The sequence below is a fragment of the Aulonocara stuartgranti genome (assembly GCF_965226115.1).
Source record: "Aulonocara stuartgranti genome assembly, chromosome: 10".
Classification (NCBI taxonomy): Eukaryota; Metazoa; Chordata; class Actinopteri; order Cichliformes; family Cichlidae; genus Aulonocara; species Aulonocara stuartgranti.
Genome location: NC_138946.1, coordinates 34,175,038 through 34,191,159, shown reverse-complemented (window position 1 = coordinate 34,191,159; position 16,122 = coordinate 34,175,038). Strand labels below are relative to the sequence as shown.

The following is a 16,122-nucleotide window of genomic DNA, read 5'->3' as shown; positions in this document are numbered from 1 at the left end:
AGCTGCAACATGTGGAAAATGTTGCTCATTCATAACTTTTTCTCACAGTTAACTCCCTGAAAATGAAACCACAGCACATTCAGATGATCTCCTGTCTCATCATTCTCGTAGTAACTAATATCCATATGAACACACTTTAATTTTTTACTCCTGCTTCTATTTCAGTTAATTATTTCCAAACATGCTGACAAAGCTATTAGTTGGAGCTGCAGTCATTTCCAAAAAAAGGAGAAAAAAAGAAAATAAAAATAATTCCAACGCGTGAAACAGAAACTTTGGAGTGAAACATGTGCAGATGAACCTGCACATGTTTCACTCTTCTATCTCAGCTTTCGGCTCCACGGTGGATGAGCCTGGAGCGCAGGGCAGCCATGTCTTTAAGCTAAAAACCTAAATGACCGCATCTACATGCTCACTGCGCAGCGGGCATCAGAGCTGCATCCGGGCTGAGTTCCCTTCACTTCAAGTCTTCGGCTCCTATGTGCACTTGTCTCTCACACGCAGCAGCAGCAGTTTTGTGTGCTGTGCTTTCAAACCTGCGCTTTGAACAGCGCCTTGTTCAAGTTCAACTCAGCCTCTGATGAGCAGCTGAAGTTTAGGCAAAAAAAAAAAAAGACAAACCCCCTACAAGGAGCAGCAACCATGACAGAGTATGTACAAGTTATTAACCCGCATTACACCACACGGAGCACGGGTCCTATTTCAAGGGGATATGTCTGAGGTGGCTGCGGGCGGGGGGGGGGTCTGCGCTCAGGTACACGCAGCCAATGAGGGCAGGAGGGAGTGCCCACAACAACCGAGAGGCGGTCCGCGTCGGCACAGACACAGCACACCTTCAGATGGGGATGAAGTAGCAGCGGCAGTCGAGCAACACAGAAAGAGCAGCGTCTGAACCGCGGATCCGGAGGTTTTCTTCACTTGGGGGGGGGACAGGTGACCGACCGCTCCCGCGTCCTTCGGTGGAAATTACTGCTCGTACACCCTCCAGGCACGCGCACCCTCCGATTCCCACAATAGATGTGACTGAACTACATTTCTGTCTGATCATCTAAGCCCGGCACACCAACATGGAAAATGCGCACACTAAATCGGCGACTGAAGTTTTAGACAACTTCGGTGTGAACGAAAACACTGGGCTGACTCTCGAACAGGTCAAAGCCAACCTGGAGAAATATGGACCGAACGGTGAGTAGCTCTGTAAATCATTTCCCTCTTAAATTTGCGGCTCGTGGCTGCTGCGTGTCATGATGTATATCGATTCATTTCCCAGGAAATCCCTCAGCAGCCGTTATATTTCAAGCTGAGGCAGATCGTGCGCGTAAAAAACAGCCCCGTTCCCTCAGGCGCACAGTCAGTGGAAATGTCAGAGGCACATTCATTGATGCTCATGCCCGTGTTGAAACACCTCGCAGCGAGCACATAGAAGCCCCGTCTGGGAAGGAAAGGTGTAATGCAAGCCTGACCAATCCAGCTACATCTGTGTTTGAGTTAGTCCCCCTCCCCGAGGTCGTAGTCCCCCTCCCCGAGGTCGCCTCGTGTCTGGTCTGGTTTGAAGTCATGTCAAGTGGCTTAGTGAGCAGACAGACAGCGCGCTTGTATCTCACCAAAACCAAAGAAGGGTCCACTGACCAAATACCGACACAGTATGCGCAGCTGTGTGAGGACGGGCATCCTCGGCTGTCCTGCAGAGTTCGGGCTTTGGGGCATGGTCTGTGCCGTAAATAATCACACTGAAAATCTTGAACAACCTGTTTTCACTTTCAACAGTGGTTCTTACACAGGGCCTCTACTTTGCAGTTCAAATTACACAATAACAGAGGGAGTAGCTGGGTCAAGTCATGTAACGTTTCAGAGTGACATACTGGACCAGGCCCGGGTTGCCAGGTCTGCCTGTCAAAGCCTCTTTCAATTGAGGCTCTCAGCTGGACTGATGCTGATCATGAGCAAGCCTGTTCAGGTCTACCTCATCGCGTACATGCACCGACACATACTGGTGTTTGCGTGGTTTTGTGTGGAGTTTGGGCCTGACACCAACGCACCTATCGCTCCCGGCCTGTCATTTGCATGTGCTGCCAAGCTGTTGAGCAGAGCCGCGCATTGTGCCAGTCGAACAGTAGCCCTTTTGTTGCAGCCAGCCGACTCTACCCAGGGGCTCGTGATGACTTCATGGAAAAAAGCAACGTCTTGCTACAGATAACATCTCTTTCGCTTTGAGCTGTGAACTTCCTGCCTTGTGTGAGCGCGCTGCAGAGAAACACTGGAGGGAGGGAATACCCCCCCTTTTTTCCCCCAGTTTTTGGGGGCTACCTGCAAAAGGGTTATCATGTGCTTTTTCCCAAGTCAAAGCTGTTGAAAAATGACAGCAGGAGAGTTGACGGGTCTGTTTACTATTTTAGTGCATGTCCCTGCAAAGTGATATACGGCTGCTTAACTGCTGCTTCCCCTCTGCTCGCAAACCACAGACTTTGTAGATGAAGCAAGGGCCTCATATGCGCCTTGCTGTTTTGTTCCAGGCTACGTTGGTTCAAAGCAGCTCGCGGCTGGTATGATTACCTTGCCTCCACTGACATGTGTGCACTGTCTGGTTAGCAGGGGACCCCAAACATGCGAGATCCTCCACTATTCGTCTGAGCTCAGCGTTTGCCTCGGTTTGGAGGCAGATAGGACGTGAAAATGACGCGAGCTGCTGTCCAAGTGTCGCTCCAGCTGTCTGTGTAAGGAGGCACGACACGCTAGGAAGATTACATGATCTGTTTGACTCCGAGATGACACTGTCGTGGGCCTGGTGGGACTTTATCCTCTTGCACTGCCTCTGCTGTTTGAGATGAGACTGTGTCCTGCACTATTATGTCGGTGCATAATATGGAGGTCACAAATAAAGGGAAACCACCATGAGGTTAAATATCGGCCTAGTATGAGATTTTTCCCCTGATTGTGGTGTAGATGGCAACAGGTTCAAACCTTACTGATATTTATATCATCTTTCTTTGTAACTTGTTGCTGAAACGTAAATACAGGTGAGCTTTCTATCAGCACTTTAAACGCGCTCCATCGGAGCAGCCGCCCTCAGGCTTTGTTGGAACATTAGCTCCCACATATGGAGAGAGCCTTTTCTACACAGCAGTCTGTGCTGCAGAAAGGAGGCAGCTGGCCTTTTATTCACACCTTCCGTTTATGGTCTAGCAGCAGCTCGCTTATTTGCAACTCCATTCACAGAGACGCACACTACAGGCATCCAGCTAAACTACTGTTGAGCGCTGCAAGCACCTCAATTTGTGAGATAGTTTATCACTTTCATCATTGTGATGCAGCAGGAGAGAGGAAGTCGCAGGTCTGTCTCTCCTGTGTGTGGGTGCACACTTGTGGTGCTCAGTGATTGTGTGCTGCACTCATTGTTAGGAAGAGTCAGAAAAACGACACGTTTGCTCTCTAAACTTTCTTTGTTTAAAAAACCGACATTTTAAAGTAGCTGACACTCGAATGAATGAACGAGTGTTCATGGCATCAGTCTTCTTCTTAGGAATTGAATATATTAAATGATGTTTAAATTGAGAAGGATTCTTACTCGGAGCATGTTAAATAATTAGATTTCATTCATATCCTCCTGTTTTGGAACAAAGGCCCCTTCTGTGACTAATTTACAGTGTGAGGCTTTTCTATTTCCTTTCTTTATGGGTTCTGTTTTTTCAGTTACTTTGCACAAGTGCAGAGCCTTCAGAATAGCCTGAATGTGTTAGGATGTCACTCGACACTCCCTGGAGTATAGTTGTGCAACATTTACAGGTTAAACAACTTGGTATGACGTGTCATTGCGCCACCATTGCTCCGTGTCCAAAATGACATGCGTTTTCTGGCTTGCAGATGGAAATGCTTCGAGTCAAATTGCCGGTGGCAGCAAACCGAAAGTGTTCGATTGATAAACTGTCATGAATGCCACTGAACTTCTTCTCTTCTTTGAAGTTGTTTGAATTAAAGCGTTTGGTTACTTTCACTGATGGAAGCTGCCTGTTGTTGTTATTCTAAGGTGATTCTGTCTTTATCTAAGCTGTTTCTTCAGTCTGGTTTCTGCCACACATAATAACTACAGCTTCCTCTGGTAGGATCTCGCTCTCACACAGGGCTGTTTCTCTTCCTGTTCTGCAGATCAATATAAAAGCTGCCTGACTTAATCTCTCCTCCATTTGAAATGTGAGAGACACGCTGCTTCCTGCTCCTCCTCTCTGCCGGCACACTCACCATGGCGCTTTGCAGAGCGCGTCTCGATCACTGAAAAGTGTCCAGTTGAGACTTAAACTGCGGTAACAGTGTTGGTGTTGTGTGGGCTGAGAGAAGTTGTAGAAAAGTAATTTGAAGTCTTCGGGGTGTTGAGTCACTTCCCTGTTGTAGTGGCTCTGTGCGTGCCTGCCCAGCTGCCTTCTAAGGGACTGTGATCCTGTTCTAGCTTGTCACTTGTCTCGGCTTCTTCCCTCCCACCCCTGCATGTGTCACTCATCATCAAGCCCTTATGTTAACATGATATTGAGTCATGAGGCTCTAACACGTTGCCTGGATGCTCTGCTACAGCACGGTCCGATCCACAGAGGAGATGCACGGAGTTTGTGTTCCAAAGTGTGGGCAGTATGCAGAGCGTGTGCTGTAGCCTACACTGCCTTCAAATATACCACAAAGAGGTAAAGAGCACATGAAAGTCATTAAATAGCATTCAGAGACGTCCAAGAGCAGCGTGGGTTATGGATAATCAGCTGCATGTCAATTAATGATCATTAGTGGCTGCAACACTAGAACCTAACAGTTGGATCAATGGTTAAATAACAGACTGAATCTAAAAGATGGCAGCAGTTCCCAGTCTGAAAGGTGAAGCCAATGGCCAGCAGGGGGCGCCTCCTCTGGTTTGGATGCTGAAGCTTGTGATCTGAGTAAACACTTTCCTGATGAGTTTGTGATTCTAATCGTTAGTTTCAAGTTTAGTACCGCAGAACGTTCATGTAGAAAATCATTCGTATTGTAAGTAAAACGTGATGAAGCTGAGTGTGCCTACAAGTTGTGATTGCACGCACATGCAACGAGGGTCCTTGCTTTTTGTGTTAATTCCACCCAATGACTGCAGTAGTTTCTACAGTCACCGATTCTGCCCTTTACTAGCAACACTTTATGCACCCATCCATCGAGCCAGCGTCTCAATCACTTATCTGTCTACATATTGTATATAATAAAAAAGAAAATGTCACCATAACCATGCTCAGCTTGCACATGACCCTCCAGAGTGTGGCCCACAATCCAAACAACGGAGCTGTACGAAGGAAAGGGAAGTACAGAGTGTTGGCTTCACAGGCAGACCTGCTTTAGGAGCTGTTTTTGGCCCTTTCTGAATACGATGGTTAAAACTACCGATCATTTTGGCAAAATAACCACACACTGTTCGAAGAGAATAGTGCATTTATAGCAGTTGTTTGGGGTTCGTTTCAGACGTCGAGAACAATCGTGTCCCTGTGATTATGAGCTGTTAGCAGGTGGGTGTGATGGCAGGATCACAGACATGGCTGAGAAGGGGCTTTTACAATGTTAAGCATATATTCAAATGCTAGGGCACAAGTATTCACACAGCCTATAGAAGTCGCTCAACTAGTTTCAGTGGCTTCCATTGCTTCAGGGTTCACATCAGTGAAGTTGTAATCTATCAGGCACGTGATTGGACAGAAGTGGCGCTCTGGTTTCCAAACCTAGAAGAAACTCTATAAATACACAGATATTTCAGTCTGTCCGTTTGGGGATTTCTGGCTATTTTCCACAGCGTCTTCGTTTGGTGGCCAGATGCCTGTTGAGATGTTCGAAAAATGGTTCTTTGCACAGCTGTGACCTTAAAGAGGAAACTCTGAGCCCTGACGCGATACGGGCTCTTTGCTAATCACCTCAAGCATGTCCTGCTCTGTTGACAGGCCCTCTTCCTTTTCCTCTATAATTTGACAGCAGAGCTGAAGATACTTAGTGGCAATATGTGGGGAAAAGCACTTTATTGGATGCTTATTTAAACTTGCATCTGATGTAGAAAGAGCAGTGTGCGTGGGGTGTGAACAGTTAGAGAGCAGTGTTCTTTACATTAAGGCCTAAATATAGATGTTGTATCTCTGGTCTTCATCAGCACTTTCACTCTTTCGTGGCTCAGTCGAGCATGGCGTGCAAATGATCGATGCAGTAAAATAAGCAGGACACTTGCATGCGTGCATTTAGAACGTGAGAATGATGCTACAGTTTGATTTCAGCATGCTCTATCTTGTGCAACAACCAAAGGGAAAAAACTCGCTCTCTTTTTCCCTGACCACAGCTTTGATGACGTCAGATACAGTGCAGCCAATGGACAGCTGCAGCGGCCGTTACCCTCAATCTCATGTCGTAACTGGCTCGAAAAGAGGAAAATCTCCACTTTGAAACTAAATTCAGTCTCTCTAATGACGCAGACTTTCAGAGAGAAGCTGCACAAAAGAGCCAATCTCCTTTCAGCTTTGACAGCTGATGGTATTTCTCCTCTGTGGGCTCAGCAGGGGAAGAATCACGACTCTATCGGTTAATCGATATCATCGCAGCTAATGCCAAATTGTATTGAGCAGAACATCCTACGTCCTTTTTGTCCCCACTGTGCATGTTAATATAATTTTCCTTCCACCAAAATGAAACCATTGTTCCAACTTATTTTGACAAAGTTTGTATAATGTGAACTGGGAAAACGTTAATGCTGTTCTTATTCTGCTGTTAGGGAAAACTTGGTCCTTTGTTGCTCAAGAAATCTTGACTTATTCTAACTTTATATTTCAGGATTTTTCCTGAAATATTTCAAAGAACAGCAGAATTTTTGCCGGCAATAAAAACTTTACAGAAACTGAGCTGTGCTTCCACTGATGTTTGAATGCCTGCAGGCTAAAGGATTCACTACTTCAGAAATTGGTCCAATACTGTTTCAAATAACTGAATCAAATATATGTGACATTGAGCCAATTTGGGTTGGCTCAAAATTTGACAAGATGTTGCCAGTTCCAGTAGCAGGAATCCCTCTCTTCTAGCTTTTTCTTTGTGTGGGAATTTGCATTTTGGGGAAAAGCCACATTTTGGCTGGGTCACCAGTGAACATTTCTATGCTTCTCTCAAACTGAGTTGTTGTCACTTCAGAAGTCATCAGACTTTTCCTCTAACTACACGGTCACCATTTCTGCAGCTCCAACACTCTACGACTACTTTCACTGTTTGTGACTAAACAGCTGCTCCCCTCAGCTTTGTTGCGTGCTGCTAAATAGCATTAGCATGCTACACTAGAATCCTCGTGTTCTCATTGGCGTTTAGCTCAAAGCACCACAGTTAGCTTGGCTGTGTTGACTTAATCTTCTTTTGTTTGAGCGGAGCAGCTTTAATCCACTATGAACGATTTCTGGGGCTTAAATGACTGAACATCGGCCGTATGTGAGGACTTGATGTTCTTGTAGTAACTTTAGCATCACTGCTCTTGTTCCTGTGGTAGCAGATCTTTAGGGTTGCCTGGCAGAGGTCAGGGATTCCTAAAGATGGTCGCTGATACTCGCCCACGTAACGTAGTTCGATATGAGCTCCTCAGAATAGGGAAGCCCTCTGTCGATATTTATGTAAAGGAGAGAAACTTTGACATTATCAGACTGCGGATGTCTGTTCTGCAGTCACTTGCAGTGTTTTCTGTGCAGCGGAGATAATGATGTTAGGGTGGAGAATGAAGTACATTTATCATTCACATTTGATACGGTTAATGCATTCAGACCTTTTCCAGTGGGACAACACATTTAGTGGATGTAGGAAGCTATCATTAGGGGTTACCATCATGCTATTTATAGACCTGTTTTGCATTCAGGGTTAGTGGATGGAGCCGAATCCTTCAGCTAGTACACGCCTCACCACACTGCCTCCATACTCCTTTCTCCTTCACCCCCGTGCTCCTCCTCAATCGATGGGTGACTGTAAGCTGTGTGCTCGGAGGTGTGTCTGCTTGTCTGCATGCTAATGGTGTTTTAGTAGCAGGCCAGCAGTGAGCTTATCTACATGAGAATGTGTGGGGGCTTGGTGCCTGCATGCTACATCAAGGTCCCACTGATTGCATAATAGTTATTCTTGGTCAATTTTGACAGACACTTGCACATTACCTTGTAACGCACTTGTTTTCAAGGAGTCTTCATGAGTCAAGTCGCCATGGTAACTGCTGAAAACTTTGTTGTGTTTGTAGTTTTCACAAGTCAGCCTGGATTCTGGCTTGTTAACACTGCTTAACACACTCAGATGTGATGTTTACTGGGGGTTTTAATGATCTGGCCTGTAATTTGTTAATGGACTCAGAGCAAGGGGGGGGGGGCAGCTCGGACTGTGAGACCCTTTATCGGCAGATTGTTTGCAGTGCAGAAAGAAAGACGGACTGTTTCCTGCTTTGCTTCCTGATGCTCTGAACACAGAGAGCATCTCACTGTTGCTGTTGTTGGCAACTGTCTCCAGGAAGTGTCTCCCTTCTTCTAGGCACTGCTCAGTTTTTCTGTTCTGCGTAAACAGCCTCTTTTATTCATTGTCTGGGCTGGGAGAAGGGAGGAGGAGGTGGGGAGGTGCTGTGGGGACATGAGGAGAGAGGTGAAGTCAGTATTCAGGAATGTGCCTGGGCAAGCCTCGCGTTGACAGAGCCCGGATGACTGGGAGGGAATCCTTGGCAGAGGGAAGCCGGGGAACCCCGTTCAACACCTCCATCTCTTTTCCTCGCTGTATCCCCCACCCTCGTGTCTGTCTCGTCCTTTCAGTCAGCCCGTCTTTGTCTCATGCAGTCGGGTCACAGCCAGCCTGTCTGCCATAAAAACATTATACAACCGGGGAGGCACAGTTATGGGGAAAGAGGCTTATGTCACACTGGTGGAGCATGGAAAACAGCAGAACCCACTTCTCCACATTTCTGCTGCTGCTGGCAGAGTGCACTCAGAAAACCCTTCAGATGGCAGGTTAGAAAAGCTATTCACAGTGACTCATCAGCTATTAATACACAGTCTGAGGAGGGTGTTTTGTGGAGCGGAGAGAGCTGACCACAGTGTGAGGGTCAACCCCCGCAAGATGGTTGTTTTCTAATACAGAAATGCTAACAGATCAGCTGCATGTTTGACCTTATCAAACCTTATCAAGTGGACATTGAAGTGGTGGCCTGTGTGTAGTTTTATTAAAGTAAATAAAGGAGCCTTTTCATCTAATTTGGCATGCTCCCCGGTTGCTTTTAGCATCTCTTCTCCACCTAAAAACACAGTTTATTTCTCTCTGCGCCAGCGAGTGGAAGGAGTGCCGAGGCCTCATGTCACGGCCTCTTTCCAGTTCCTCTCTACACATTAGACACACGTGTTGCACAGTGTGGTCAGAGCATGCAGAGAAACACGGGGTTTCCACTGCTTAAAGGAGAATGCTGCTATTATTGAGAGCTGCAGCCCACTGCCTTCTAAGTATAGCTGCTTTTCCACAGTCATTCTGTAATGAGGGCTGTAATTCAAGCTTTTACTTATTTTATATGCAGAAAAAGCTTCACTTAAAAGGAGTGGATTAAAGAATAATATTTTTTTGATTCCCTTAGTCGGTAAGAAAACACGCACACTCTCCTGGAAAGAATTCATAACTAATCCCGCCGAAGCAAACGCGTCCAGTGATGCATCCTCAGGTCGTTTGCTACGTCCGACCTGTTCAGTCGTAACTTTGCACTGGACCCGATATGGGCCCGACAAACACGGCGACTATGCTTTTGTCTCATTGTGGTGACACTGATCAACAGTGCTTGTCAATTGGAGCATTTTTAGAACATGACTGATGTGTTTTCTACTCTTGCCGCTGACTCATGTACGTGGGGGGATGTCGGAATGCCAAAAAACAAACAATTTCTCCTTTGAAATGTTGATTAAGCCTGAAAATGACAAGAAAATGTTACAGAACGGAGCAACGTGCTGAAATCTTGGTGATTGTTTTTGTGGGATATTAGCTCGTGGATGAACAAAAGGGTTTGGTGCAGTAAACAGAATGTGCACCAGTGCTGAGAGCAACCTGTTGCCTTGATAAACTAACACAGATTACCTTTATTATAAAGCTAATCTTATTTCTGAACTGAAGTGGCTCATTGGATAGATTCGTTATAATTGCAATCACTCTGTCTAATCTAACTTACACTAGCATCGGGAGCTTTGCTGCCGCGCTCAGAAACAGCATGGAAGCTGCAGGGATTCATGAGGTTGGACGTTTATAACAAAGTTAGTTAAAAAATTTAGTTTAGTTTTGAGCAAAAAAAGTGTCTCCCATATACGACTGTCAGCTTACTGAATAACCTGTTTGCAATCAGCAGTGACTTGATAATGAGGTCAGTCAGAGGTCGCCCGGGCCTTCAGAAATATCTGATTAACAGGCGGTGGGTATGGGTTTCCAAAAGAATATCAACTGAAGTTTTATAACTTGGCTTTTCAGTCTTAGTGAAGAAACGCTCGTCATGAAACATCTGTGAGGTGGCGAGACTGAGTCTGGTTAGCCGTTACATCACCACGAGCAGTCAAAGGTGATTGGTGGTCTGTGGTTCGCTGTGCAAAACATCCCGAGCTGCACTTCCATGAGTGGCTGATCCTAGAATTGGACTTGCAGGTCATCACAACAGTAGACGTGTGATTGCGTCCTGTAGTCCTCGGCTTGGAAAAACAACGGCGTCGCTGTCCTGCCTCACTGCGCGGAGCGTTTAATCATCGTAACCAAGCGGAACAATTCAACAGAGCAATTTGTGCGTGTCCGTGCATCTTAAAGTCACACTGAGGTAATCAAACGTATTAACTGCTCTCTTCTTGTTTTTCTCCTCCGCCTCGGCCCTGCCGATTCGACTCTTCTACAACCTGCACCGCGTGACATCCACAGAGCTCCCAGCTGAAGAAGGTAAATATTGATTTTTGCACTGAGCTGTGATCCTCCTCTCTGTGCTTAATGAAGTATCCTGAGCCGGGATCTTTTCTTTCTTTCTTGTTGTTGACTGAGGGGTAATCTTGGCAGTGTCCACTATAGCAGCTACCCACCCATGGACACACAACACTGTAGATACAGCATTGGTCTTGTTTTATCAGTATTAGAGAGCTAATGTCAACACGTCTTTCCAGGACACACGTCTTTACAGCGAGAGCCTTCAACGTTAAATCAAGTGTGATGCATCGAGGTGTGCAATGTGTACTTAAACATTTCAGGCAAGTCCCTGTGGGAGTTGGTGGTGGAGCAGTTTGAAGACCTCTTGGTGAGGATCCTGCTGCTGGCTGCCTGCGTCTCCTTTGTAAGTATGACCCTGCTAATTAAAATGTGTCAGTCTCCATTTTCAGATGTACCGCTCGGGGATCTGAGACCCTAACTGTCCAGGAAGTCGCCACCTAATAGACTGCACTGTTATTCCCCTGTTAGGATTCTGGTTACCCAGTTTGTGTGGAAACGTGTCTGTCGCAGGCTTTTCCACCCAGTGCTGATATGCGTTCAGTGCAGTCTCCTTGCTTGTGCCAAACTGGAAACAAAACTCTCAATCAAAGCTCCCGTTCCCTCAGACTGTGACCCCGGTTGCAGTTTGAGGGAGGTGAAGGTCAGAGAGGGGTGGAGTGGTGCAATCCTCACTGCATAATAACTTTTTCCATCTATTACAGCACAGCACTGGTGACTTGGGATGGAATTGCTCTAGCTGTTTCTGAAAGTAGGAAAACGGCACAAAAACCGACCCAATCTATCTTTTACTGTTTCTTCTGTTAGTGACAAACGCGGAGTGCAGGCGTGGGCTTTGGTGCCATGACTTTGAAGCATGGCTTAAATTTCCTCATGCAAATCAGGCTTTCCTTACTTTTACCAGATTGTTTATAGTGGAACCTGCTCCACTGCTACACTACCCGAACACTTTACAGTGTCACTGTTGCCTGGAGTGGTGTCAGCTCAGAAACTCAAGTTTCCTTGTGACCTGATTCAACTTGAAATCCAAAGTCATCCAGCCCAGAGAGTTGACTTTATTAGAACTCTTATTTCACAGCTATTTTGCTGTTTTGTTGCTGTTTTGAATGTTTCCACTACAACCAGGGTGTGGCTGATTCTCAGTGGACTGAACTTGAGCCCTAATCTCGGACTTATTTGTCTGCTAATTTCAATATATTCAAATTGACAGTATTAGATTCCCTGGTTCCTTTCCATGACGCACCAGTGGGAAACTGGGCAAGTTGGGACATTTTATAAAATATGCTATTAATGTACAGCAAATAAATGAGGAACTGAATTCACAAACAGTTAGTTATGCACCAGCTTACAGTTACAGACTGTGCAAAAGCCTCATTTCTTTAGACTGTGCTTGGAGAATGGGTGCAGCAGTTTATTGAACTGTGCAAACAGGCATGGAACAGCTGGAAAGTCAATATTTGGTGTGTGCGTCTTTATTCTTGAACAGCCTGAACTCTTGAAGTGTTCTTGTACTTTTCTCTGGGTCTCTTGAAGGCTCTTCTTTGGATCTCGGCTGCTTTTTCTTCTTTTCTCTGTCAAGATGAAAACTGAAAACTGCATCTGGATCCAACACCACTGCTGCCCCAAACCCTGACGCAGCCTCCACCATGTAGATATCGACTCCCTGTCGGACGATTGACATTGACGATGATTTCAGCCCAAAAAATGTAAACTTGGATCCGTGGCTCCATCAGACGTTGCCACTGATTCTCAGCTCAGTTCCTGTGTGACGTGGCATACCTCAGCCTTTTCCCCTTCCTTATAAAATGCTTCGTGACATCCACCCTTCCACTGATGCCGTTCCCGATGAGGCTTCAGTGAACAGTAGGTGGATCAACTGAAGATGCATTTTTCCTGTTTATCCATTTCTCAAGGACGTGACTTTCACATACTGTTCATCTGATGGATGTTAGGCAGAGAGATGTAGCCTGATATTAGGATACATCAAATGTGCGATAACGATGTTTCTGTGGAAGTTAAGAAAGTATTGTTTGATGCTTGCACACATCAGCATTTGTAAGTGGAAGTGAGCGAAGGTCATTTCCATCTTTCTTTTCCAGTGAGCTTCATTGTGTCAGTGATGACACGCTTCCTGTTTTGCAGTGTGTGTGTATTGAAATGAGGTGGCAGCAGCACCACGGTAGTGTAATAGTAGTGACTCAGCATTATGTCACAGTGCCCGTCAGCACAAAGGCAGCTGGGGGCACATTTAAAGTAAAAGCAGCAGATATCTGTTAAAGTAACTGAACCCTGTGACTCCTCAGGAGCTGCGCAGTACTGTCACACAACAAAGCTGAAAATGTTTTCTCCGTCTGGGCTGAGCTTTTTAACCAGCTGCCCGAAGCCCTGCTTTTCCACTATGCAACCACTTCAGTGCTTTCCATCCACTGTTTGCTCTTCCTGTCATGTGGAGAGCGATGTGTGGGTCACGCATCACCAGGTTCCACACGGCTCCCGCGGCTCTCAGACACGCCCGGGCTCGTCTTGGAACATAAACGCATCCTGTTGATGATATCGCAATAATATAGTGATATGACATTTTTCTGTCGTGGACGGTACGGCACAGCCCTCCCTGCCACCTCTTCTTTTGTCTTGCACTCACCCGGCACACTGCACAGCATGCCGAGGAAATTACTTTATTCCTGACTGGACTGAAAATGAGCGGAAAGGCAGACAAAGGAAACTATGAACGACCCTCAGACAAAGTCTGGCTCATTGGAAGCACAATATAAAGAAAGGAGGTGATGCGCAGAAGGCCACACTACACGACGTTCCATGAGTTCTCCTTTCTGATCAATATGATTTATGAATAAGGCTTTTCTGAAACTCTGTGGCATGTCGCTGTGTGTGTGGGATCTGAGGAACGCGAGCTGTATGCTGATGTTGGTGATGGAGCATGAGTTTCCAAACCCATCAGTGAAACTGAGCTTAATTTTGTCTCAGACTGCCAAATGCATGCAGTGAAATTTCCACCAGAATCCCTCAATAAGTTCAAAAAGCCAAAGAAATCTCCAGCTTTTGAACTCCTGCTCGCCGTGAAGGTGGGCGTTGGTACTCTGTCCGCTCTCTGAACGCGTCCTGGTTTTTTGAGCCATCCATACTCGGAGGACTGACATTGGTGCCCTCCACTCTCCGCTCAGACAGGAGGGAGATTTACCGTCCCACACGATGGGGAATGATGAGCTATCGACCGAGCTCAGGCTGCCGTGACGTATACGCTGGCTCTTAATACTCTGCAGAGAAAATTGTCCTCTGTCTTTGATAAGTCCCATCAGATAATCGAAAAATAGATCCACTTTACCCACTGCTGTCTGTGCTGCTCTCTGCTGCAGTCATTTTAGTTTCTACTCTCACCAGTGATAAAATAATGTGAAAACTATTCTCTGTTCCTCTGGGGGTATCTTATTGTGTTATTATTTTATAATGAACCATAAAGGCACGATGTAGTCTAGAAACAAACTGGACATACAGTGCATGTGTAAAGACAGCTTTAGGCAAAAACCTACAGCTCAGCTGTTGGGTGACTGTGCTTTTGCCACAATGAACTATATCTGGTAAAAAACGATCACAAATATCAGAGTGCAGGGATGTTTTTCATGCTTAAGCTGCCTGACGCACACAGACGTGTCTTTAAAGACTAATAGATACTGAGTGGTACTAAATGATAAGTTTAGTTTTTTCAAAGTTTCTACAAAGTTAAATATGTGTTTATTAGTGGATAATTGTTTCCCGTGACCACTGATGTGAAGGGCAGCCTGTTTAAGAGTCTTTATCATTTTATAGTTTCAGCTGTTTGAATAATAATAATGAAAATTTCACAGTTTGAGACAAAGATATAAACCATGTTCTAAGTCTGCATTCATCAGGGAGCTGTGGACTGGACGTCGTGTGATGTTGGTAGGCATTTGTAAAATGTCACACAGGTAAATGAGCAAACTATGTTTTCATAAACACAGTTCAGTCGCAGATATGCTGTGAATACAACACTAGGTTAAAAAAACACAGCTTTGACTTCATCCAGTTTGTTCTTTGTAATCCTAATCATTGAAATTACTCAGTGATCTCATAATTTATTGAGTTTTTATCACCCTTGCTTGTCATACATCATAATTATGCTCTGGGCAAGGCAGCTACATGTTTTTGCCATTACTCGGTGTGCACAACTTACCCTTCATTTGATGTAATCTTGGACTTGCAAAACCTGCAGAGTGAAGTGAAGAGCACAGTCTTCTGAGAAATGCACACGAGAGTAATTACAATCATGAATCCACACAGATATTGTTTAAAAAAGTAAAGAAGACAGCTTTTTCTGCCGGGTGTGAGAAATATTAGCTTTTCCCGTGATTTCATTGCACTGTGCTGTACCTCGCTGTTGCAGTCATTTGCAGCTTCTAACTGCAGAGAAACAGGCTTGAACCCTCGGGCCATTTCCCAGCCTCTCTGCTTTCAGTGCCTCGGTTGTTAATAGTACAGGCGGTGAGCAGCCCTCTCCTTTCCTGACTTCAGATACACTGGAGGTCAGAATATTACTGCAGTCACATAAAATAAAAATACAGAGGAAATATCCTTACTTTTAGTATCATTAACTTTCATAAAAGGTTTTATGGAAGTGAGTTTGATGTGGCTTTGATGGGCGTGTTTATCGAGTCTACAAGATTTTCAACTGCTTTCAAAAAAGTATCGTAGTCATGCCTTCAATGATTTTCCTAAATACTGCCTCTGGCATCTGCCCTTCATACATCATAGTAATGAAAAAGACTCAAACACTGAAATTATTAAAAACCAAACTAAAGCTAAACTGAAACAAGAAAATCCACTCTGGAAACTAACGGATGCTAAGTCCATATGAAATGACATAAAAATACCAGTGGCTGAGTTACCACAAACTTAAGTGTCCACGTCGCAGACCTGCCTGCCCGGCGAGGTCCTTTATTGGCTGAGGGGTCAAAACTCATCATTTACACGTCAGACTGGCTCTGTAGCTGTGTACGTATTAGCCAAAATGAATGTTCAAACTGTTAATAAAAAGGATTGCCATGGCACAAAATAATTGAAGGATTGAAACAATTTGTAGTTCAAATAACTGGATAAAGTGAGCTAGTTGATAGCTGGTTA

General features: G+C 45.2%; 1 protein-coding gene across 1 annotated transcript in view; it reads left to right on the top strand.

Moving 5' to 3' along the window:
• Positions 1–736: 736 nt before the first annotated feature.
• The window catches only part of atp2a3 (ATPase sarcoplasmic/endoplasmic reticulum Ca2+ transporting 3), a 43,585-nt gene continuing 28,199 nt past the window's right edge, over positions 737–16,122 (top strand). Inside the window, exons 1-3 of the mRNA XM_082549270.1 lie at positions 737–1,185; positions 10,912–10,929; positions 11,232–11,314. Of these exons, the coding sequence (XP_082405396.1) occupies positions 1,068–1,185; positions 10,912–10,929; positions 11,232–11,314 (219 nt within the window). The 5' untranslated portion in view covers positions 737–1,067. The remainder of the gene's footprint in view (positions 1,186–10,911; positions 10,930–11,231; positions 11,315–16,122) is intronic.